This window comes from Nesoenas mayeri (assembly GCF_963082525.1).
Source record: "Nesoenas mayeri genome assembly, chromosome: Z".
Lineage (NCBI taxonomy): Eukaryota > Metazoa > Chordata > Aves > Columbiformes > Columbidae > Nesoenas > Nesoenas mayeri.
This window is the reverse complement of record NC_137542.1, coordinates 64,279,365-64,302,405: the sequence shown is the minus strand read 5'-3', so window position 1 is coordinate 64,302,405 and position 23,041 is coordinate 64,279,365. Positions and strand designations below refer to the sequence as shown.

The following is a 23,041-nucleotide window of genomic DNA, read 5'->3' as shown; positions in this document are numbered from 1 at the left end:
CATGACCCTAGTGACATTCAGGGCCAGGCTGGACGAGGCTTTCAGCAACCTGATCTAGTTGAAGATGTCCCTGCTCATTGCAGGGGGTTTGGACTAGATGACCTTTAAAGGTCTCTTCCAACCTAAACTGATTCTCTTCCAACTGGAGATACTCTATGATTCTACGAAAAAACTCAGCAGTTTGAATGTGACCACATACTCTTGCGTGGTGTGTGTGTGTGTTTGTGTGTGTGTGTGTGTGTACTTTATATTTGGATTCAGAAAACTGATGTTATCCCCATTTCCCCGTTAAGGCTTACTAAAGACAAACAACGTGTGGTCAGGCAGTGGCATGGGAAAACTAACCCAGCCCAAACATGGATAGGATTGACAGATAAAGAGCACTTTCTCAATTCTGTGGTGTGGTGGTGCATGGCTGTTCCTGGTGAAGCAATTTATCTGGTTGATTCCAGTATGATTCTATGACTCCAACAGATTTAACTAGTTAGACCAGAACAACGTCGGGAATGGAGTTCTGGACGGCTCCCTTGTGCTCTGTCTGAGAAGTCATTCTGACCCTCTCTGATCTCTGGAAGGCAAAACATGGTCTCATCAGCAGTTGCACACAACTGATTTTGTTCCTCTCTCTATGAGTAAGCCTTGGGTTTGTGTCACTAGTACACACTGAGAAAAAGAGGATGCTCCCTCCAGCATGGGGTGAGAGGCAGTAGTTCTACATTTAGTTTGGCAGGCGGAACAGAGTGCTAACATAACCATGGGGGTATTAAATTGTCAACCATGTCTTTGCCTTTCTGCTCAGGGAGTTGAATGTGTGGGAGTGGATGGGGAGGGTGACTACTAGATGAGCTCCCAGACCTCAACTGCTTTGTTAATTTTGATGCCGTTTCCCCATCTGAAAGAGAACTTAGGATTTGGTAGGTTTGTTGCATCACCACCTAAATTAACAAATAGCTGCTCTTACGAAGAAACTGTTATATGCAATTCTATTTTTTCCTGTATATTTTTCACTATCAAATGAAGTGAAAATAGGTGATAGTTATCTCTGGCTCTTGGAGATCTGGATTGATCAGGTATTGGATTTCATCTACTGTTGCTGGCTTTCTCTTTACATCTGATTAAAAATTATTTTATCCCTTATTATATATTAGACCTGTTATTTTTGTTGCACTGCAGTTGAGCTGGTTTTGTTTAAAGACCAATAACAAAATAAGTATATGTTTCATTATTAAAGGCTATTACAAAATTATCACCAGTAAAGTAGCATATGTGATTAATTACATATAAGCTCACATATAAACCGATCACAGAATTGGGACCAATGAAACACATGCCAGAAGTGGGACTAATCGACAATGGACAAGATCTTGCTTCAAAGATGACCTACATCACAGAGTCTGGAGCAGCTGGGTGTCCCCAGAGAGAATCTGATTCATCTAGGAGATCCCATAGAAAAGGATGGGTGCATGGGAAGTTCTTATAGGGAGAGGCTTCATTTTGGGTAGAAAGTAAGACATGTTTGTATTGCAGAGACAAAAGGGGGGATAGGATGCCACCACATGAGACAGCCAATAGATAATGATGTTTTCTATTTTGTGGGACCAATTTTTGGTTTTCAATCTTTTTTTCTGGTCTTTCAGTTGGAACAGCCAACAGCATTTACTAATTCCTACTTCCTCAGGATTTTTTCCTGTTTTTTTTTCTTTTCCAGACTATTTTTCACCTTTGCACATGAAAAGCTGCTTTTATATTTGCTTGTTTTTGTGCATATCAAGGGTATCTCAGGGTGTCTGCCATTTCTTGGTGCCCAGATGCACTTCGAAGATGCTCCTCAAGGATGCTCTGGTTCCCAGGCTGGCAGGCACTTTCTTGCTCAGTATTTGAGCAGACATCTTCCATTCAGTGTGTTTCCCCTTCTAACCAGGTCGTCTGTATCGCTGATCCCATCAGGGTGCCAACAGCATATGAAATAAGACAGCTTGAGTTAGATTTTTGAAGTGTACTTGATAAGTACAGGTATTTTAAATAAACTTGTCTTTCCAAACAAGATAATATAGGATATCTGAATGCAAAATTTGTACTCAAGTTTTTTTGTTGCAGAAAATATTAATGTTCCTGAGTAGTTTTGGCATTGTGCATCACCAGCCTTTCTTTAGTAGAAGGGTCTGAGTGATAATGTTTGTGAAGATGCACTGGTAATGGCAGTAGCTAAAAGGCTGCTATACAAAGTGTAAAGAATTTGACAGAGAAAACAGTAAAATGTGAATGGGCAATGATGTGTAAGTGTAATATTGAAGTCACTAATAAAGCAATTTCTGATTGATTGATGCAGCAGTAAGTGCTGGGAAATATGTGAATATAAAAGAAGATGGAAATATTCTTGTGTATGTACCAGGCTGAGTTCCCCCACAACTTAATGCATGAGCTGTCACAAGAGAGTTGTTCCAATACTATTATGGCCTCGAAGTATGTGCTTAGTCCAGCCCTCCTCAAATGAAATAGGTTCCTACTTACAGAGTCCCCATTTTTATGTAGTCACTGATGGAGTTCTGGAGTTGAGACAACATAAATCAGTTCATGTGCTCACAACAGTAAGTGGAAACAATACACACCTAGAATCTGAAGTTTAGATGCAGAATACCTTTCTTGATGCTTTCAGATCATCTGCCAAGGATTTCTGCTTTAGATTTGAAATGTTGTGAGTTGACCTTAGCGTGAAAGAGTTGGCTGTGTTAGGAAAAAGTTTGAGCACTTCAAAGCAGGCTTGAGACACCCCTTATTTAAAAGGAAACAAGCAAACAAAGAAATACAATGTACTCCTTCATAGATCCAATTTTTTTTTTCTGACCCTGCCCAGATGAAGCTTGTTATATTGCAGAAGTCCACCTGGATGATGAATTTGGTGTTGCTTTTGTCAGCAAATAGCCATCGTTAGTCTTCAGACTATATCGCGTCTCTGCATTTAAAAGCAAACAAAAAGCATTTGTAATGGCTCTAAGAATGCTTGTGCAACACAAGCACATCTTGCTAAATATTTGATTTTTGATTTATGTATGTATTCGAGCTCAGAGTTTGTGCAAAGGTTACAGCTGCAGTACTGAGCTGAAACATTTTCAGGTTGCTCTGGATAACCACAGTCAACCTTTCACTGACATTCCATGTTTGGAGCCTATAACCTGACCTGTTGAAATACTGAAAAACAAAGAAGTCAGAAGAGTTATGGAAAACCAGCAGATTTTATAGGATACCACAGTTTATGACTTAAAATACAATTTTTGTAGCTACAGACCAAATTTGTAGCAAAGGTCACTTTTTATACTTGAAAAAGAGGCAAAACTGAAGAAACAAACCCTGCATATGTAGTTTTCAATACTTCTTTGTTTAAAATAATTTTTTTTAAATGAAGGAAAAGGCACATACTTTACTTTACACTGCCTTGTAAAAGGATTGGAATGTAAATTGTGACCTTAATTCTCACCTATGTAGCTATTTGTAGCTACAGTGATGGATGATCGCTTAGAGTGGCTTGTATTTTTTTAAATGTTTTTAATGAAAGTTACTTTGTTTTCTGGAGCTTACCCTACCATGACTTCTAACACTACCTTTGCTGTTCAGGCAATGATTATTTCAGCATTTTACTTATTTTAGTAAGCATTTATTAAGACTGCAATTTCAGAAGTTCACTTGCAGAAGTTTTGCAAAGCTGTGTTGCTTGCGATGTGGTGGGAGGTGATAATTAGAGAAGTAGGAGGAAAAGTAGTAAGTACTAAGTAAGTAGTAGTAAGCTCAAGAAACCACCTCACTGCCTCTTTGCCTATGATGCTTTCAATTTTGTAACATTACATCTTGCATGTGTGTGTTGAAAGCAAAGCATTCATTTAAACAGTTAAATTCTTATTAAGGTAACAGTTGTGAGATCACAGCTTTAAGCTGTTTTTAATAACTGATATATTCACACAGAAATGGTTCTGCACATCATAAAAACCTAAGAAAACATTAGTCAATGACATTTAAGTCCTGGGCAACAGTCACTACTTTGATGCGAGGATGTTCTGTGTGATCTGAAGACAGTCTCTGAAGAGTGTGCGCTTTCTTTTTTCTTTGATATTTGAACGTAGTTTAGCAAAACTTGTCATGTTGCATGCATAGTCCAAACACAAAAAGTTTAACTAAATCCTGGTTTGCATGACAGAAATGCAAGAGATGGTTTTCTCCAGAGTTGTGGTCTAAGCCAGTATCTTAGAGTAATGCTACAGAAATTAAGGAAATTAAGTTAGAACTCTTAACTAGTCATTTTTGTAACTCTTTCAATTAGGAAAAATTGAAATTGAAATCCTGAGGGTCTACAGCTGCTGCAGATGCACCTAGGCTGGTCTTCTTTTCTTGGATAATATGCAGTTGGATAGCTTGAATATAGCAACTGAAGTAAAGCAATGTGTGCTTCCAGTAAAGTATGCTGGGGCTGGATGTAGAGGAAAAAAGCTGTAAGGTGGTTGCAAGCCAGCCCTAACCTGTCTGCAACCCGGCAACCTGTGTCTCTTATTTTTCCTCCTTGCAAATTTAACCTTCCAAAGTCCTGATCACACCATAGCCAGCATGTGTATTACCTTTGCAATCTCAGATTTGTGGACTTGTTCTGACAAGTACAGCACATGAAGTTCCTCATTTGTGCTCTGCACAAATATTTGTCTGCGTAATCAGCCACACAAAGCAAACCAATTAAAAGTTTCAAATTTTAGAGATGAACACACACCATGTAAAGCCATGAAAGAGCTGACAAAACACAAGGGGTAGTGATGGGGTTTTGCTGGCTTCTTTCTCTCCTTAAGGGAGATACCCTAATGACATGTGCTGTGTTGCAGCAATCTAATAGACTTCCTTTTTAAAAATGCTGGTGAAACTATCTTGCATTTAAATCAGTGAAGGTGAGTTAGAGGGGTTTAATTGTGTTAGGGACATCTGATAAGAAGATAGTAACTGAGAAGCTTGAATTTTTGATTGTGAAATGTGAGTCAGCTTGTGATCTTGTGCTTGCAACTAGGAGCTTCCAGGGTATTTACCAGCTTTGCTACAGCTTTTCTGATAGTTGAACAGGCAACACGTAGGCCTTTGAACATCAGCTAAGGAAAATGTTGGTCTGAATTGTGTTGCTGTTTTCTATGTACTGTTTATTTAAACTGTCAACACAGATTATTAATGTGTTTACTAGTCTCATTGTAAGTGGTTTTCAGCTTAAAAATCAGGACCTGCAAGTCTGCTTGTGGGTATGGGAAATGAGTATGGGATGAAAAAGTGGTATGGCAATAGAGCATGCTTTCACCTCAGATGGTGCTCTCAGAGGACTTGGATAACATTTTTACTATTGGCTTAGTCGATTTGAAACTGGTAGCCCCACTCAATAAACTAATACTTAGACCCTTCTTGAGCTCTAATGCCAGACTGAGCAGATTCAGCTTTTTTTTTTTTTTTTTAAATCTTCTTCCGATTAACGTTATTTTCCTCTGTTTCCCAGATATTTGGGATACTAAGGAAATATATACCTTCATAGTGTTACAGCTACTGCTTCACCGTCCCCATAGGACTGTGCTGAAGTGCTGCTGTTACAAATAAAGCATGCTGTCCGTCTTCAGCAAGCAGGGAATTAAGTTGCAGCACAGCAGAAGGAAGCTTGGTATGTCGCTACTCATCTGGTACTCAACATGCCACCTTCAGTGCTCTATTGTTTTTATTAGTGAAACAGGTTGTCAATATTATACAAAGACTTTAAGAACAGCTGAAGTTATGTACTGCGTATGTGTAGCAGCTGAAAAGTCAAAATACGGTGCGGTTTGTCGGGATCAAAGTACGATGCGCAGTAGCGCAAGCAACCAACCCGTCGGATGAGCAGCGCCCTGGTGTGTGCTGCGGCTCCGGGACAGCGGCCCGCGGGGCGCGGGAGGTCGGGAAGGCTCAGGCTGCCGTGCGGGGATGCTGGGGGGCTGCTCCCGGTCCCGCCTGACCCGCCGGCGGGCTCGCACCCTGCAGCCGCGCTGCGGCCGGGAGATGGCAGCGCTCCCCTCCGAGAAGCTCTGGCTGCCGGGGCTTCCCTCTCCCAGGGTCGAGGAGCTGTCGGGGCCGCGGAGGACTCCCCGCGGGGGTTCCGCCTTCCCGCCCGCTCCGTCCAGCAAGCACAGATACCGCTGCCAGAGGGGCCTGAGAGCCCAGCACCAGCCTCGCCCTGCCTGTGGCCATCACAGCGCCGCTTTGTTCCCTCGCCCCGCGGGCTGCCGGGGCCCGGGGGCGGTGCATCCGCGAGGCCGAGCGCTCCCCGCCGGGCTCCCGCAGGCGCGGCCCCTGCGGCAGCGCCGCCTCCTCTCTCGGCAGCGCGGGTGGCGGCGGCAGAGCCGCGAGCGGCGGCGGCAGACTCTCGGCCGGGACACCCCGCGTAGGTAAGGCGGCCGCTGCCCTCGGGGCGGAGACGGGAGCCCGGCCGGCGGCACCTGCTGCCCGATAGTCCGCGGGGCGGGTGGGCGTCGGGGCCGGGGCCGCTGCGCTGGGCTGGGGCGGTGGGTTGCCCTCCTCCTTCTCCGGGGCGCGATGTCAAGCCCCGGGAGATGTAGCGGCGGCGTTGTCGTTGTGCCGGCTGGGTCGCGGTCCTGGCGCCGCTGTGCGCCGTACCCAGGGCGGGCGCCGCTTGTCTCCTGATAAGACGTTTCCCGTGGGCTGTCAGTTACCTTTCCAAATCCCAAAAGTGGGGAGAAGGAGGATTTTTTTTTTTTTCCCCCTTTCTTACATATATTATTATTTTTTTTCTTGTTTGTTCATTATTTTGCCGTAAGAGCCGCTTGTGGTTTTTTTTCAGTTCTTATCCCTAAGTAGACGAGGATATTTGGTATTAATCGTGAAAGTTCTTGCCTTTCTCAACCGGAGCAAAAGAAGTTTTGAACTTATTTACTTTAACTTCTTTAACAACTGAAAAATGTAAAGGAAATGAAAACTTTCCTAACAGTAAAATTCTGATAAAGAATTTTCAAAGCATTTCTTGGTTGCGTTTTGTTGGGACACTGATGCGGTGGCCTAGAGTTCCTGAAGTTTTCAAATTGCACAGTGATTCTTACACAGAAAAAAGTCTCTAAAACCCTTCTTCGTTTTTGTGGGCTTATTCCTGCCTCTGTATTTGGTCCTATACAAAAATGCAGGTAGCTCTTCTCATAAATCATTATAAGGCATACAAGTGCAATAGAAAGCCCAACAGATTACACAAGTTTTTTCTTTTATAATTTGCTCTCTGCCACACTTGTGGAAGTAGGATTTCAGGAGTTATTTGAATGAGAGATTTTTCCACATAACGAAAAACTGAACTGTATTCTGTGAATTTGGTATGTAAAATTGACAGGACAAAATCGGGTTAGATGATTTAAGTACTTAAATGTTTTTCTTTTTCCAAAGTGGTGTTTGAATATCCATTGCAACAAAGAAAGTGGTAGTGTAGACTTATCTTAATAACAATCTTCTAGGAAACTAATCTGGCCTTCTCAGTTGACTTGTAAATTAGACATTTCTGCAAACATTTTGTTATGTAATACAAGGGAGGCGTATATCTTTTCTCAATGTGAAACTGCTGCTGTTATTCAGGAGAGGTTGCCATTGTCTCTGCGGAGAATAGTTCCTTTGTGGGGTCATTTCAGAAGGGTACAGTGAGTGAAATGTCCTGACATTCTTTTGATCTGAATAACATGTTGAAGGAGAATTTGCACCAGGATATAGGAAAGATAGCCTGGGGATTCCTAATATAGTGACTCGGAAGATCCAGTTCCAATTTTTGGCTTTGCCGTCCCAAACTGAGCTCCCTGCATGGTGGTGCATAAGTTACTTGGCATCTGCACATCTTGATTTTCCATTTATAGATGGTGGATACGGTAGTCTCAGGACAGGAACATACTTTCTCTGTGCCTTCTACAAATAGGTGTTTTAGGCACTAAGGTGCTGCCTAGAACAGCAACCAGGATTTGTGTCACCATGTGTGTTTGTGCCCCAGTATCGAAGCTGCAGAAGTAATTTTTTGTACCAGGAGTTTTCATACTTTTTGACTGGAGCATTCATTTTTTTTTTTTTCTCTTCTGTGTTAGCTTGAATATGACTACATCTGTAGTATCTTCTCATCCTCTGCCTCAGGAATGTTCTTGGAACTTTCCTCCGTGTTGTCTGCTGAAATTCTTCAAAAATTACAGAATTTTCAGAAACTTACAGATTACTTTTACTTGAAATAAAACTGCTACTTTAAAAATGTTAATACAAGAATGCATACCTCAGGACCAGGCTTCTGTCTAAGAGGCATTTTTCTAGAGTTGTTTTTGTGTTTTAAACCGTCAACCTATTTTTAAAAGGTTAAAAAAATTCACCTTTTTTTGGAGACTCTTTAAATATTTTCCATGCTAAAGAATACAAAATGCTTGTGGCTTTAACAAATCAAAGAAATCTGGTAGCTGTGAGTGGGCTAGTGGTTTTTGGAGGATGATTTAAGTTTCTTTTTATCTCAAATTATCAAAAAGAGAGCTATTTTAAAAGGCATTTTTCTGCATTTCTTCTGTCCACTTGCTTCAAGAGCAACTAATGTGTGGTGAAGTAATCAATACCAGTGCAAGCGCCTCCTGATAAATTTAATAGCCAAGGGTTTATTTTACCTTTCAGTTTGGATACTGCTAGAAGGCAGTAAACAAATGAGCTTGCAGAGCTGCTAGCTGAGCGTTTTGCTTTGCCCCCTCCCTATCCTCATTGCTCTAGATGTTTGGGAGAGCCAAATATAAAAACCAAAGATCATGTCAAAAACCTTGGCTGTAAAGGTGCAAAATTTACTGTGGGAGTGTGCTATTTGTTATGTGCGTGTTCTCAGCTTGCTACTTTTTGCTTTCATTTAATTCTTCTGAGGTCTTTTAATCTGGTCCAGGGCAAGGATCTGCATGTAAAAGAATGTTCCATACCATGTTAGACCCGATTGCTGCACAGTACGGTTCCTGGTGCTTGGGAAGCTGTGAGAAAGCTTTCAGGTATACATATGTAACGTAACTCAGATGGGATTTGTAAATTCAAAAATACACTTTGGTGCAGTTGCCATGCTTGTTGAGAGGAAGCAGTGGGATGAACATTATTAATGGAAACTGGCTGGTCTGTGAGTACCACAGTAGAATCTTACTGTTTTTGAAGACTATTAAGATCTGAGAAGTATAAACACAGTATGTACGACAGCTTATATCGATTTTACAGGGTGTACTTTAGCTTGGTGTAGCACCTGCCTCCTATAGACTAGTGCACAATAAATAATAATAAACCAGTGATAATGATGATGTGCAACACAGTCATCCAGTGCGAGAGAGTTTGGTAGAGGACCTCTTCATATGCACGTGCTGTTAGACTTTTATGATGCACAAGACATTTTACTTGGACAAAGATACTACACTTTAAGACATTGCAAATGATACTCTGGGGATTCCTGCCCACCTTCCAGTGGCCGCTGGGTGGAACACACCCTTGCTTTCCTGTTGCTCCAGTTTATCAGAAATAAAAATTTAATGTGCACGTCTTGATGATGGTAATATGTGTAATTCTCCGTGTTTTACAGATGTGAATTTCAATATGAACATCACCAAAAGGAAATAAAATTTAAAAAGGAAGAATTGAATTCTTAAGCACCTGTGAAACGTCATGGGAAGTTTATTTATATAGCTTGACAGTTTTGACATTTAGTAAGTTGCTTTACAATATCGGAAAGAGCAGTAGTGGTCTGTGTCCCAGATGTGTGTGATTATGGTCTGAAAGGAGAATATAGGGAGTAGGGTCCACAGATCTCGTGTTTTGTTACCTTTGAACTGATACGTGGAAGAGAAGTATGAAGTAGATATTTTATACCACTGCTTATACTTTGCAGCCATTTGCAGGGCGTGCACAAACTGCGCTCTCCTCTTGCTTAATGAGCCATGGAAGTTCATTACAGCCACAGCAGAGCTCTGAGAAAGTAAACTCCATACAAGTGGCTCCTGGATCACAGAGCAGCATCAAAGCCAGAGTCCCGTGTTCACTTTCTCTGTGTCTTTCTCCCATGGTTATGCCCTTTATTTACAAGGAAGGGGAGAAAGTCATGTTGTGAGTTGGAAGCAAGGTTGCTCTATGATCAGGAAGTGTCCTTTTGTGTTTAGGAAAAAACTGATGGTACACAGTAGGTGCTAGCACAGCCAAATAGCAGTCACAGTGTTGGCTGAAGGGTCACCTTGTGAACCAGTAGAAATGCCTTTCTGCTGAGATTTAGATAATGCTTTCACTTATCTAATTTCTTCAGTGTGTGCAGAGTAAAAAGGTTTGATAACTGATGTCTTTTCCATTAAAATACAGTTAAGTCAATACCTGATGTTTTTATTTTCCACTGGTTTATTTCCTTATTGTGTTTCCTCTAACATGTCTTTGTAATTGGGAAAACCATACTGTAAAGTGCTAACATTTTTAATTTTGAAAGAAATTGGATATGAGTCCTATAATTGGCAACCAATAAATAAAATATTGGTTGAGGAAAACTGTTGGAGGGATTATTGAAAGGTCTTGCATCTTTGGTAATACCCAAAATACTTGTTGATGTTCTTTTCAACTACTTGAGCTCCTTAGGAGACTGACAACAGCATTTGACACTAGGTTTAAGGGGAGATTGTAGGTTGGAAAAAAAAAAAAGAGAAGCAAAATAATTTGCAATTTTTTTTGCTCCTTTTTGTATATTTACCCCTGCCTGACCAAAATGTATGCTGCAAGTCTCTCTAGCTTGCAGCACAGCATAACAAATGCTTCCATTAAACTTACTGCTAGACTGGATGCTGGAAAGGGATTTTTCTGTGTATAGATTAATCCTGCTACTGCTGACATTGTTGTAATCTCAATATTTGTGGGTAATGCCTGAAGCTGGACTTGTTTGTCTGTTGGATGCCTGCCCTGCTGGTTTCTGTGTCAGAGGCACAGCTGTCAGAGGAAGAGATCAGGTGTTGCTCTGTGAAATAATGTGTATACCTGATGTTGAGCAGCTTGACTCTCTCCCCTTGCTGTGCGGAGCAGGACTGCTCCTCAGCACCTGGGAGCAGTTGTCTACATGACACCTCTTGGACCCTGCTTTTTGGGGAGCTGAGCAGCTCTTTGCTGTTACAGTTAAGGTGAGCAGTAGGGTGCATATGATGGTGTCTCCTTCAGGCCCTCGGTCTGACATGGAGGTTGCACAGAGCTGTGCCATAGCCAGAACTGATTACTTCCTCCTTACGTGCATCCTATTAGCCTTCCTGCCCCTCCCAGCCACTTCCAGCAGCCAAGCTGAGTTACAGTAAGCCCCAGATGGAGGAAGGACGTGAGCCATTTGTGTAAAACTTTTTTTCTAAACAACCAGCCCTCTTGAGGGTGTGAGAAAGGCAGGAGAGGTCGCTTGTTGCTGTGTGTTGACATGTATTGGTGTGTCTGCAGGAAGCAAAAAGAGTACCATTAGGTACACCTTGTATCTGGGAAACACCGTCATAAGCTGGTTTGTCAGGGGAGAGCGTGCTGAAAATACTGATCTTATTTCATTATGGTTCTAGGCAGTGCTGTATGGAAAACATGGGTTGCTTCAACTGAGCTAAACCTTCAGGTTATTTATTCATCCAGGTTCCATATTGAGCTAGGCACTTAGCATTTCCAAATGGACAAGCTCCTAGGGGACCCACAGTGTGACGCAAGCAAAGGGTGAAGGGAACTGAAGTCAGGATGGCATGATCTCTCCAGTGACTTGTGTTTGTATTATCGAATACAAAGAAGGGTATTTTATTGGTGGTGCAATGATAATCCCCCAAAGGAAGGGCTAAATTATGCCTTGTAATGTATGCTTTCAGTAGGATAGGTAGACTAGGCTGGATACCTACCTTTCTCATCCTTACGGAGGAGGAAGATGTTGAGATAAGTCTCTTGAGGTCAAGCTTGTCACGGGAAGTAACTAGGCATAGGTCTTGTTCTGTTGGCATGACATAATAGTTTGAGTGTGCTCATGTTGTCTTACAGAAGAGATGTTGGAGTTTAATTTGGATGTGTTCCTTTAAAGGGGGAGAACCATTGCAGGTGAGGGGATTTTATACAGCAGAATAAAGCAATGATATAAAACAGCTGACTGGCATGTTTCTAATTTCAGCCAGCCACGAAGTGATACCCTGTATATATTAATACATAATCTGTGTATGACAGTAATTGTGAGTTGGTGACGGGTCTGGGATGGAAGTTAATGTGTTTCTTCCAGTCGGTAAGGTGACACTTGTGAAAATCTCCTCTTTGAAATTCTCCCTATGGAATTAATATTATGGTTTCTTAATTTCTCTTGTAACCCTGTTTTCTTTTGTACAAACAGGACTGCACTTCCCATGCTGCTGCTCCCTAAGGTTGGGTTCAGGATGCTGTTTCTGGAAACTGCAGAGCTTTGTCTCTGTCTGTCAAAGCGAGACAGCTTGGAGTCAGCTGTGGGATACCTCCTGCCCCTGCAGAAAATAAGAAAGGACTTAATCTGAATCTCGCTGCTGACCTGGCTGGCTGGATTAATGTTTGCTTTGACACCCTTTTCTTACAAAATGAAAGGCTGTTGTTTTTCTGGCTGAACATTTGTGGCTGGTGATTTTGTAAAGGATTTTATCTTCTGTTCTAAAATCATACTGAAGTCAAGCTGCAAGAATGTAGGTGCTTGTGAATGCAGATGAATTGACTGGCATCAGGAGATGTGTATTAACAAATTTGTGGTTTAAAAGGAGTGGGTGCTGGGATGGTGTGTGGGTCATTTTTCATTTTGGTTGAAGCTGTGCATTTAATTTCTGCAGTTTGTAGGCAGGGAACTTCTCTGATCCTACCTGACTCATAGGGGGCTGTACTTATGCATTAACCAGCAATGAGTTGCGAACTGTGTTGATCTTGGAAACAGTTCAGCTGTTACAACAAGGCCACCTGTGCGCTGAGACAGCCTTCTCTTAAGAAAAGCTCTCTTTTTGTGTAGCTTTTTTCAACAAGTAGAAGACAACTTGTGCATAGTTGTTGAGCCCACATTGCAATTTTAAAGACGTGAAGCTGCATCTGGTATGCTTTTCTCATTTGACAGGAATATTTTTTTAGCATATGAATTTTGAGGATGCAGTGGGTGTGAAATATAATAGTAGGAAACAGAGTTGCTATGATGACTGTAATTATAGTAATTCCAGTGATGACTTGTATCAGTAGCTTGCTGTTTAGGATAGTGAAGGCATCCTGCCTTGGGAATATCTTATATGAAGTTCCTAAAAAACCAACACCAGACACTTGGGTTGTTGATGTGGAGTACAAGTTCCTACAACTACATCTTGAGGTCACATTCAATTTTTTGCATCTAGAAATAAACACCGTGATTCCTGCTACTTGATTTGCTGGAACTGTGGCTGGGCTCAGCCTGACCTATTTTGTTTACTGTGTCTATTGTGTGAAAAGCACACAGCATGTTAACTAAGACCAGCCACCCCTCCTCCAGCCTTGCATGGGCATCATTACACCAGTGTTTCCTCATTCTGGGGATATTTAGGGCAACTGGATAGCTGGTAAGCTTAATATCCTTTTTCTTTCCCTAATTGTGGAAGTTGTCAACTTAGCTTGCAGGTGTGCGTGGAGTGTAATGGTATCGATGCCTCCTGATGCGGAGTGTAATAATTCCACTGGTTTGTTCTGTTTTTAGATGCTGCGACAATGGAGTTGAGCTGCACTGAAGTACCTCTTTATGTAAGTTCTACAACACAAGGCTTCTGCTTTCTTTTGGTTAATGGCTCATTCAAAAGCAGGGTGAATGAAACCAGAAACCATTCTCTGGTTGTTTGAGACGCAGGCTGTTGAATGTTGCTGTCTGGTGCGGGCATGTGTGGGAAGAATGGTTTTCTGTACTGTGGCTCAGTTCTCTGAAGTACATTTAAAATTATTTAAAATTATTTTCCCTTTATGATCATTATTTTCTTCTCCTTTAGTAGTCTGAATCGCACTTTTCAAAAGCAGAGTTACTGCCTGTGAAGAGACACCATTCTCTCTCACAATTTATGGTTGTTTCCTGTAAAATGCCAAATTGCCATTCTCTCCACTTCCTCAAAGCAGGAAACTGTATGTTATGTCAAAATTAGTAACTTGACGTTTGTAATTTAATGGATTTTTTTTTGCTAAACCTGAATTAATTGCTTAAAATGAGTGAATTCAGAGTTAAAAAACGGGTAGTAACAGAAGTATGGACATACATTGGATAAACTTTATTTCCTTGTTGCCTTCAGTGGGATGTGAGTATGAGGATTAAAACTTAGGCAATCTAGTCATTATTATTTATAAACTATATTGTCTTTTTTTATTTGTTCTGCTATGATTTGCAGTGAGAGAGGTCGTAGTAGGGGCATGTGAGTGCTGGTGTCGAGGAACGAAGTGTGGGGGCACTGAGTGGTTATCAGAAGGGTAGTAAAAGGTGAAACAAAACCAGAAAGAAAACAATTACCTACTGATTGTGACAAGATGGGGATGAAAATGGAGGAGTACAAATAATGTGTACCTCAGAGTACTGAAGGAACATAAGATTACTAACGCACTAGCATGAGTTTCCATTGCATTTGTCAGCCTGGGAGTGGGAACCTCAGGCTTGTAAAAAATTAGATGCGATATCTTTAAAAGTTGCAGGGGAGAAAAAATTGTGAGGCCTGGTTATGTGATGTTGGTTGTGTGGTGCAACATCTTAAAAACAAATTTTGTCAGAAAGAATAAAGCAGGACATGGTGGTAATGGGTAAAATGCAACATACCTTTATCATAGGCAGCTGTGTCAGATATCTTTCCATGATAACAGGCCACCTAGAGAAGGGCAGTGCAATGGGCTTAATCTAGGTTGCTGAAAATGAAACATTTGATACTGTCTTTCACAGGAAATTCTTATGTAAGATAAAGGAGTTGGAGATCCATATAATATAAGAGATAAGAATATATGGATACTGCAAGAACACTTATTAGGGTAGAGAGAAAGTGGTGCTCCTTAAGGATCATACGTAAGGGCAGTTCTGTTTAATATTTTGGTTGTAATCCTGAGAACCAGATGTAGGCTTGTGAAATATGTGTAAATCTGTGGGCATCATAATATTGGGAGGTGTTGGATAGTATTGAGGAGAATTTAGTTATTATGTGAGAAGGTAAGGTTTTCCCACCTTTTATTTACTTCAGTTAATAAGAGCATACTACAAAGCTATGCGTTTTGGGACTAATAGTGATAAATGTCTTATGAACTAGGGACTCATCAGGTGGAGGCAGAGAGGAGGGATTGGCGTGTAGTAGTCACTTGTAGAGTCATGGATGTGAGAATGTGATTTCAAGTGGGAACATTCACCCTAAGCTTTGCACAAGTGAGAACCTGTACCAGACCTGAGCTTTGGTAACTTGCTGGTTGTGATCTGCAGCCTCTCACTAGCCCAGGTTGGTAGATCCCAGAGGCTCTCCTAATTTGCTAGAAACCCATTGAGAGTGGTTTGGATTGCCACTAGGCACTCACCAGCTTGTTTCCTTGTGAGGGGAGCAGGTGGAGGTGGTGTCTTTCCGCTGTGTCCCCAGTGTCCTACCAAGCCTGAGGATAGTGGTGAAACATGGACTTGCAGTGGGAGCATCTGGGGTGAGTTTTCCAGAAATGGTGACTGTCATAATTTTTGAGCAGCCTCCTATATTTTGTTTAGGTGAGTGTGTATGTGTGTATGTGGGAACAAAGGTATGTAAAGCTTTAAGGGCTTCTACAGGGGATGGAAAGGGACTATGCATACACCCTAGGGTGACTGAGAAAGATTCAAGGTCATCTCTCAAGCCCAATCTAAAACGTGGGGAGGTCTTGGCAGACCTTAACTGATCATATGAGGTTGATGTAGTTGCTCTGATGGGTTAGTGTCCAAAAGTGTTGCAGCTTCATAATCTTGCTTGTCATAGTATTGTTCCCAATTTGAGTATTCCTCAGTGGATCTCGGAAGGTCAAAGAGGTCTGTTGCTCTTGAAAAAGTCCTTGATTCAAGGCTTTTTTTTTTTTCTCTTTGTTAAGTCAGATTACTTTATCAGTTCTGGAAACTCCTTCCAACGGCTCCTGCTTTATTTGCATTACTTTGCTGGAGAATACAATCAACTCAGCATTTAAATTAGATGTGCAAGTCCTTTCTGATCATGCAGTTCCTTAGAGGGTTTTCATCAAACCGTTTTCTAGCTAGCTGAGCCTATCTAAAACTTGTTGAATCTTCATCAATAAGAAAGGATTGGGAAAGCATCTTTTGGCAAGACTGATGGAACATGACAAATATTTGCATTGCAGTGAATTCAGGTATTTCTCTGATATGTTCCAGTCCCTTTTGAAGGACACAGTGGAACTGCAGAATACTATGCTGTAGCAATTGCATACTGTTCACATACAGCTTGAAAAATGTCAGCATACAGTTATAGCACATTGTTTTCCACAGAAATGAAGGGGGCTTTAGTTCTAAGTAATTTTCACTCTGTCAGAAAAATCTTTCAATGGAAGTGGTAGGCAGTAATCCCTTTTTTCCAGCCTCTGTGAAAGTGTAAGTTTCTGTTGTTTGTGAGAAAGGGAGATCTACTATATGCTGGGTCCAAAATTAGGATGCTTTTCACGCTATATTCAAACATGTTTAGCATCTGTATCAAGTGGATTTTACACTCTTCTTTGTTGCAAGAATGTCTATCTAAGAGGCTTGTACTTCATGTCGAATTATCTGAGAATTACTGCAGTTCTGTGTTTATAATATGTATTTTTAAAGATTATGTACTAGGTACTTTCTTGACTTGCTGTATGTGAGCAGCTGTTACACAGCATCCATACAGTGCCATCCATACAGTGCCATTACTTCAAAGTGACACACTTCATCAGTACTAAATTTCTTTGCAAATATAAAACAGTATGTGTAATCTGGTCAGCTGAGTGGTGGCTGTTTCTTTTTTGTTACATACAGGGGATTAAGTTGGAAAGCTCAGGGACCTTGCTGGGTAGTATAATTTTTGTGAAATATAATTTAAAAAGACTCTGTGAAATTAGTCTGATTAAAAATGCAATATTTTGTTGAACTTCTCCTTGTATGTAATCTTTATGGCAGCAATATGATTGAAATCTAATTATAAGACACGTAAATGTCATGGTTTAAAAAGTAAATGGTGATGAATCAGAAAATTAAATATTGCAAGCACATGCTTTTAACTTTAATTTAAGTTAAATTAATTTAATTTAAGTCTGTTTCTGGCTTCTAGACGGCAAACTACTGGTAACCACATCATAAAATTGCTCCTTACAAGTCAATCTAATTTTCAGGATTTACTAGCAAAGGATAAACTGAAACAACATACATACTGTCTCTTCTTTCAGTGCTAATAATACATTGTTTCAGTAGGTAGAACTTGAGTTTAAATAACTTTTGCCCTCCTAAATTACACTTTTTTAGCTGATAACAAATAAAATTATATTTATCCAGTTCTTTCTGTAAGCAAAGCAGCAAGCTAAGTCTTTTAATTTCACATTAGGTATATTAAACACAGTATGTGGAATAAGACCATAGTGTCTTCAGGCAGCCACTGTTTTCATTGTAGATGGAAAAAAAGTGTATCTGTGAAAGATAAAAGGCAAAGGATTTGATGAAGCACTTTTCTGATATTAGGGAATTTATATATGGCAGTTGTTCCTCCAATTGAAATAGTTGCCAGTGTGGAAAAACAAATCTCTCCCATGGAAAATCCTTCCTTCTTTCTTAGTGGTAGGTGATTTTTTTTGTTTGTTTGTTTTAAAGAAATATTATTGATCACTAACATTGATCTTTGACATTGTCAAAGAAATTTCGTGCTGCCATGAGGCAAGCATACTGTGGTAGTCAGCTCTCAGAAGCAGAAAATAAGTGATCTCAGACGTTTGTAAATTATTCTCTGTTGAGAGCCTGATTAAGGTTTCCTGTGGGAGCAGCAGGGATGCTGAGCCACGGAAGATATCCATAGCAGTTCTCTGTAGACATCAGAGGGATGGCATCCCCCAAGGAGATGCTGGAGGTTATGTGACAGTTCTGTCTTTCCAAAGGAGTATTTGGATGTTAATTCTCCGGGAAGAGGCAGGACATGGGCTCCGAGCTCCAAGACTCAAAATCTTCTGGAAAATGAAACTTCCACTTGGTCCTGTACTGTACATTGCTTACTCGTTCTTGAAATGCACTTTCCTCAGATGTCACGTGCTCCTGCTTACAACGACTGGAAGTTGGCTAAAAGCTCATGAGTTCAAAGCTTAATTAACTTCTCTTGTATTCTGCTATGCCTTGTCTGTCACTGTAAAGTGTCTCTGCTGGTTTGCTCTTCTTTGGAGTTGCAGTTGTTTCCCACACTGTTACAGCTGCTTTGGTGAAGTGTGGGGAGCAATGCTAGTGTATTCACTGTTTAACCCCGATGTATCAAAGTATTCCTACAAACAGTGAGTACTCAGCAGATTTTCCTCTGACTGGACCTGGGAGAGCACCAGGCTGCTCACAGCTGCAGAACATCTGAGTGCCTTGAGACTCTCCCACCTTAGATAAGCTTGGCAATGGTCTTTGTCTGGGCTGTGTTTTCTAGGGTTTCTTTTCCCCTTGCTTTTTTTCTCTGCAGCATTTTCCCTCTTAATGGTCTTTATGACGTTTGTATGGTTACGCCTGTTCTTTGCTCTTTCTGCTGTTTGGGTTGGTGATTTGCTCTGGGAAATGTGATATTGGCTTAATGTTGTCTATGTTAGGAGCCTATGTTTTCCATCACTGTAATAATGTCTGTGCCTGGTGATGTTTGTAGTGCATCATTCTTCACAATGCTCTTTTGTAGACAGGAGATGTTTTTTAACTTCATGTACAAAGACGGTCTGATGTGATGTGAACGCAGCAATGTACCTAAAATTTAAGAAAGGTGTGGTGAAACACACTCCTGTCTGGGTTTCTCAGATCTTAGTGCTAGAATGTAGCAGCATCCTTCCTCTATAACCCGTCTAGAAGGTAAATATATCTCTGTATGAAGAACATTTTTGTGTGTGGTAGTTCATTTTACTTTGATGGTAAGTGGAAACTGCCTCTAATGCAGTTCGCTTATGGCATGTCCCATCAGGGGAGGTGCATCCCATCTCATTTGTGGTTTCAAAGAAAGGAGTACAGCTGCTTTAGACAGAGAAGGAGGGAGGTGCATCTAATCTGTATTTGTAGGCCTCTCCTCTCTGAGCATAAATGGTAGCCAGAGAAACCCTGTCTTGAGCTCCATCCAGTCCTCGTGCAGGGAAGCAGGAGGTACCAAGGCCAAGGGCTGTTCCTGTGAGAGTTTGGAGCACTCGAGTCAATGTGTCCTGAATTCACACACTGGTTCCCTGCATGTGCAAACCTGGACCCTGTCTGCACCACCATTTCCCTTCACCATTGCGTTGCTGGAGCTCAGCCTTGGAAGCAGCGAAGGAGGAGGAGTGAGGGTAACCTGCGGCCCGTGTCTGGCCTTCCAGGTGGACTTGCTCTGAGCAAGTTGAGATGACAGTGTGGCTTCCCCATTGTCTCCACACTAACAGCTGGGACAGGAGCTCGCCTCTTAAGAGAGAATAGGAGTGCAGAACTGGGAATTAAATGCTGCTGTGGGCAAGAAAAAAGACAGTCTGGCAGCTTTTTTATCACATGCAATATACCTGTAACCTATCCCTACAAAGGCATGTCTACATTACAACCTCAGTTAATTATCCCTTGAATCCTTGCTGTTTTATTTCCTCCTGTCATTAAATAACAATTTTAAAGTGCTTTTGATCTTGTGCTATATTTTTCAAAGGAAATACCCTCCCTCCAGGAGTGTTTGGGCAAACACCTGGGCTACAGACAGGTTAATTAGCATCTTCACTCTTTTCTTGATCTGGGATCTTGTGGTTCTTCAAGGATGAGCTGGCATAATTCCCTGGGACCCAGTTGAAAACGAAGCTGCTTCTTCACAGCTACCTTGGCAGTAGAGGCTATTTGAGTAAGGAGCTGAGAGGAGAAAGTGAAATAAGGGACATATTCCTACCCAAAGGGCACAGACAACAGCAACAGCAAATTCCTTGGCTGAATTTTAAAGTTCTTCAAAGCAAAGTCTGCTGCATTGATGGACAATGTAACTACCTGGATTTCTGTGGGTGAGAAACATGGTGAAATATAATTAATTCTAAAACATTTTAGTTCACAAGTAAGCTCATTTCATTACCTAGTCAAAGACATAAGTAAACCAGTAGGCACTGGCTGAGGAATGAAGCAAAGGAATTCACCCCTCCAGCTGCGAGGGGCCATACTGCCTTACTCTGTTGCTGGCTTTCATGCCTCCCTGTTGAATTAGCCCTGGTACTGTTATACCTTCTTCGCACTGGACAGCAGTAGCATGGAGGTGGAAAAATAATTACAAACTCTCATACTGTACATTTGCATAAACTACTTCATGCCAATTTCAGAATGTGCATGGCTGTTCAGAGAAAGTTAAAACCAAAAAGTTTCATGTTAGGAGTCAAAGTCCTGCTGAAAAGGTCAGAAAGCAAAGGGTGATAGAAAGTTAAGTTTGAAAAGAGAGTTTTAATGTATATCCAGTTAATTAGATTAATTTTGTAGTCTGACAGCAACTTTTAGTTGTCTGGGCTCTTTTACCTCAAAACTGAGACTTTTCCAAAGTGCTTGGTGCTAGTTGATGTTGCTTCAGCTGAAGGCAAAGGTAAAGTATTCTCTGATGTTCGCACAACCCTGAATGCTTCTGAAATTTTCAGTTCTGCACTGAGGTCCGTGCAAAAGGTGGTTATATAAACAGGGTTTTATTTTTACTCTAGCACTATGTTCAGGAATACTTTAAGCACATCTTCTGGAAAATGTTCAGAGGATCATAGGCAAAGGGACTCTGAAAACACTTAGTGAAGAAGTTAAAAAGTTGTGAATCATCCTGTTTGACAAGAAGAAATTATTATTATTTTTTTTTTCCTGAAGTATGTTATTTATATGCCTAGTTAGAGCTAGAGGGACAAATGACCTGTAATTGTTACCTTCTTCACAAATGCATGGGTTTCAGGTGCATTTGAAGTGGGAAGCAGAATTAACAGAAATAATTCAACAATATGTTCTGTTTTCTACGTGACTGATGCAAAGTTCAAACTGATACAGGATGCCAGTGTGCTTTTGTATGGTATTAGAAGGAAGCAGCAGTAGGACTTTCATATTGCTCCCAAAGTGAGTACTTGGTCATCTACCTTGCCAAGCTGTGTGCCTTCCCAGTTCCTCCCTGGTGTACTAGGATTAGTTGGGATGGGGAGAGGGGTGGAAAGAGACAGAGTTTCCCATGGTCGGATGCAGCTTTTGGATTTTCTGCCCTTGCTGTGTGTTCCATCTCGTCTGGCCAGCAGTGTGGAACGAACTGGCCTGTCATGGCTGTCCTGTGCTTTCAAGCCCTTTGCTGTTGTGGTAGCCTTGGCCAAATGCTGGGCCAGTCTGTGTGTTTTGTTTTTCTCTTCAGTCCTTAGACTGGGATTTCTCTGGGCAGGGACTTTGTGCTCACATGTATTTGTGCAGTGTCTGCAACAGTTGGTCCCTGATGTCACATAGGATATGAGAATAATAAGTACATATATTTATATATATATTTTATATATTTTAAAGCAAGTCAACTGAAAGAGGTAACTAATTTGTTTTAGTTAATAATTGCATGTCAAAATGGATGTTCATTTTCTGTTAATATGCTTTATTGCGGAAGTTTTCTGACCTGCATATGTGAACAGATGATTCCCAAGCTTCTTAATTCCCCTGTTTGATTTTTTGCACAAACATAAATTGTGTTGACATTTACAGCAAAACACTGAATGACATTTTTAATGACAGAACAGCAAGAATGTTCTTACATTTTGGTACTGTGTAGTGCTTGAAAGTATTTTATTTTATTTTATTTTATTTTATTTTATTTTATTTTATTTTATTTATTTTATTTTTTTATTTCTCCTTTCTGATAAAGACATCCAGGCTATTTTTATTTAGGAGTTCCAGAATTAGATGATGCCCCATTCTCCACAAGTATTGATCATTTTGCCACATGGAACTTTTTTCTACCTTACCTTTTGCCAGTTGGATAGTGCACTAAACACAGCTTTAAGACCGTGCGTGACAAGTTAAAGAAGATTGTGGCCATGTGGTTCAATGTGCTGATTTGATATGAACTTGCTCTGCTCTGAGATTGTTTAAAAGCATTCGTAGATCAGTTCTGCACCAGCCAGATCAGGTACTGTCTCTTTTCCTGCTGCTGACATACAGCAGGCATAAAAAGTACAAAGCCGTCATAAGCTCTGTGCTGTATGCTGTCACTAATTGAACAAAGATGAGACTGTGTGCTCAGATCTTGTGTGGGTCAAGTTAGTGTGGCTGGATGTTGCTTATAGTGATGTGTAAATGGTCTTGCTGCCAGCTGTACCTTTAAATGAGAGATAAATGTTGTTTCAACTTTATCACTTAGCCCCCTATGCTGAGGAAGAGGTTAGTGGATGCTTTCATTTTCTTCGTCTTTATGATTTGCAAGGGTCATTTTGGGGTTCTCTTGCTCAACTGAATTCCTGCAGCCAAGTCGTGGGGGAGATCAGCACCTACTTGTGATTGTATGAAGAGTCTGAGCTTCTGTGTTTGGTGCTAGACTATATTACTGAAATGGCTGGTTATTCAAGTTACACTTTATTTATGTGCCTTTTGATCTTCTGTTATGAGTTAATCCCTTCAGCACCCTGCTAGTGTTTGTTTCTTTGCCCTGCCATCACCCTATATACCAGTATAACAGTGCAGTATGAAAGATTCATGTGACACCTGCATCACAGCATGCTTTTCAGACTACCTCCTTGCTGCATGCCGTGCTATTTGCTGGTGGCCTAAAATTGTACCAGGCTTCCCTTGCAACTTTGGTGAACCGTAACCTCCTGCTGTGTTTGTGCTTGACATCTTTTTGGGGATGGTGCTTTCCAGTAATGCGAACAGGAGGAGCTGACTGAAGCTAAG

General features: G+C 41.1%; 1 protein-coding gene across 1 annotated transcript in view; it reads left to right on the top strand.

Annotated features, from left to right (window-relative positions):
- Nucleotides 1-13,722: 13,722 nt before the first annotated feature.
- Nucleotides 13,723-23,041, top strand: part of ARHGEF28 (Rho guanine nucleotide exchange factor 28) — a gene marked incomplete at both ends in the record, with an annotated part of 133,929 nt that continues 124,610 nt past the window's right edge. Inside the window, one exon of the mRNA XM_080362666.1 lies at nt 13,723-13,755. Coding sequence (XP_080218792.1) covers nt 13,723-13,755 — 33 coding nt within the window. The remainder of the gene's footprint in view (nt 13,756-23,041) is intronic.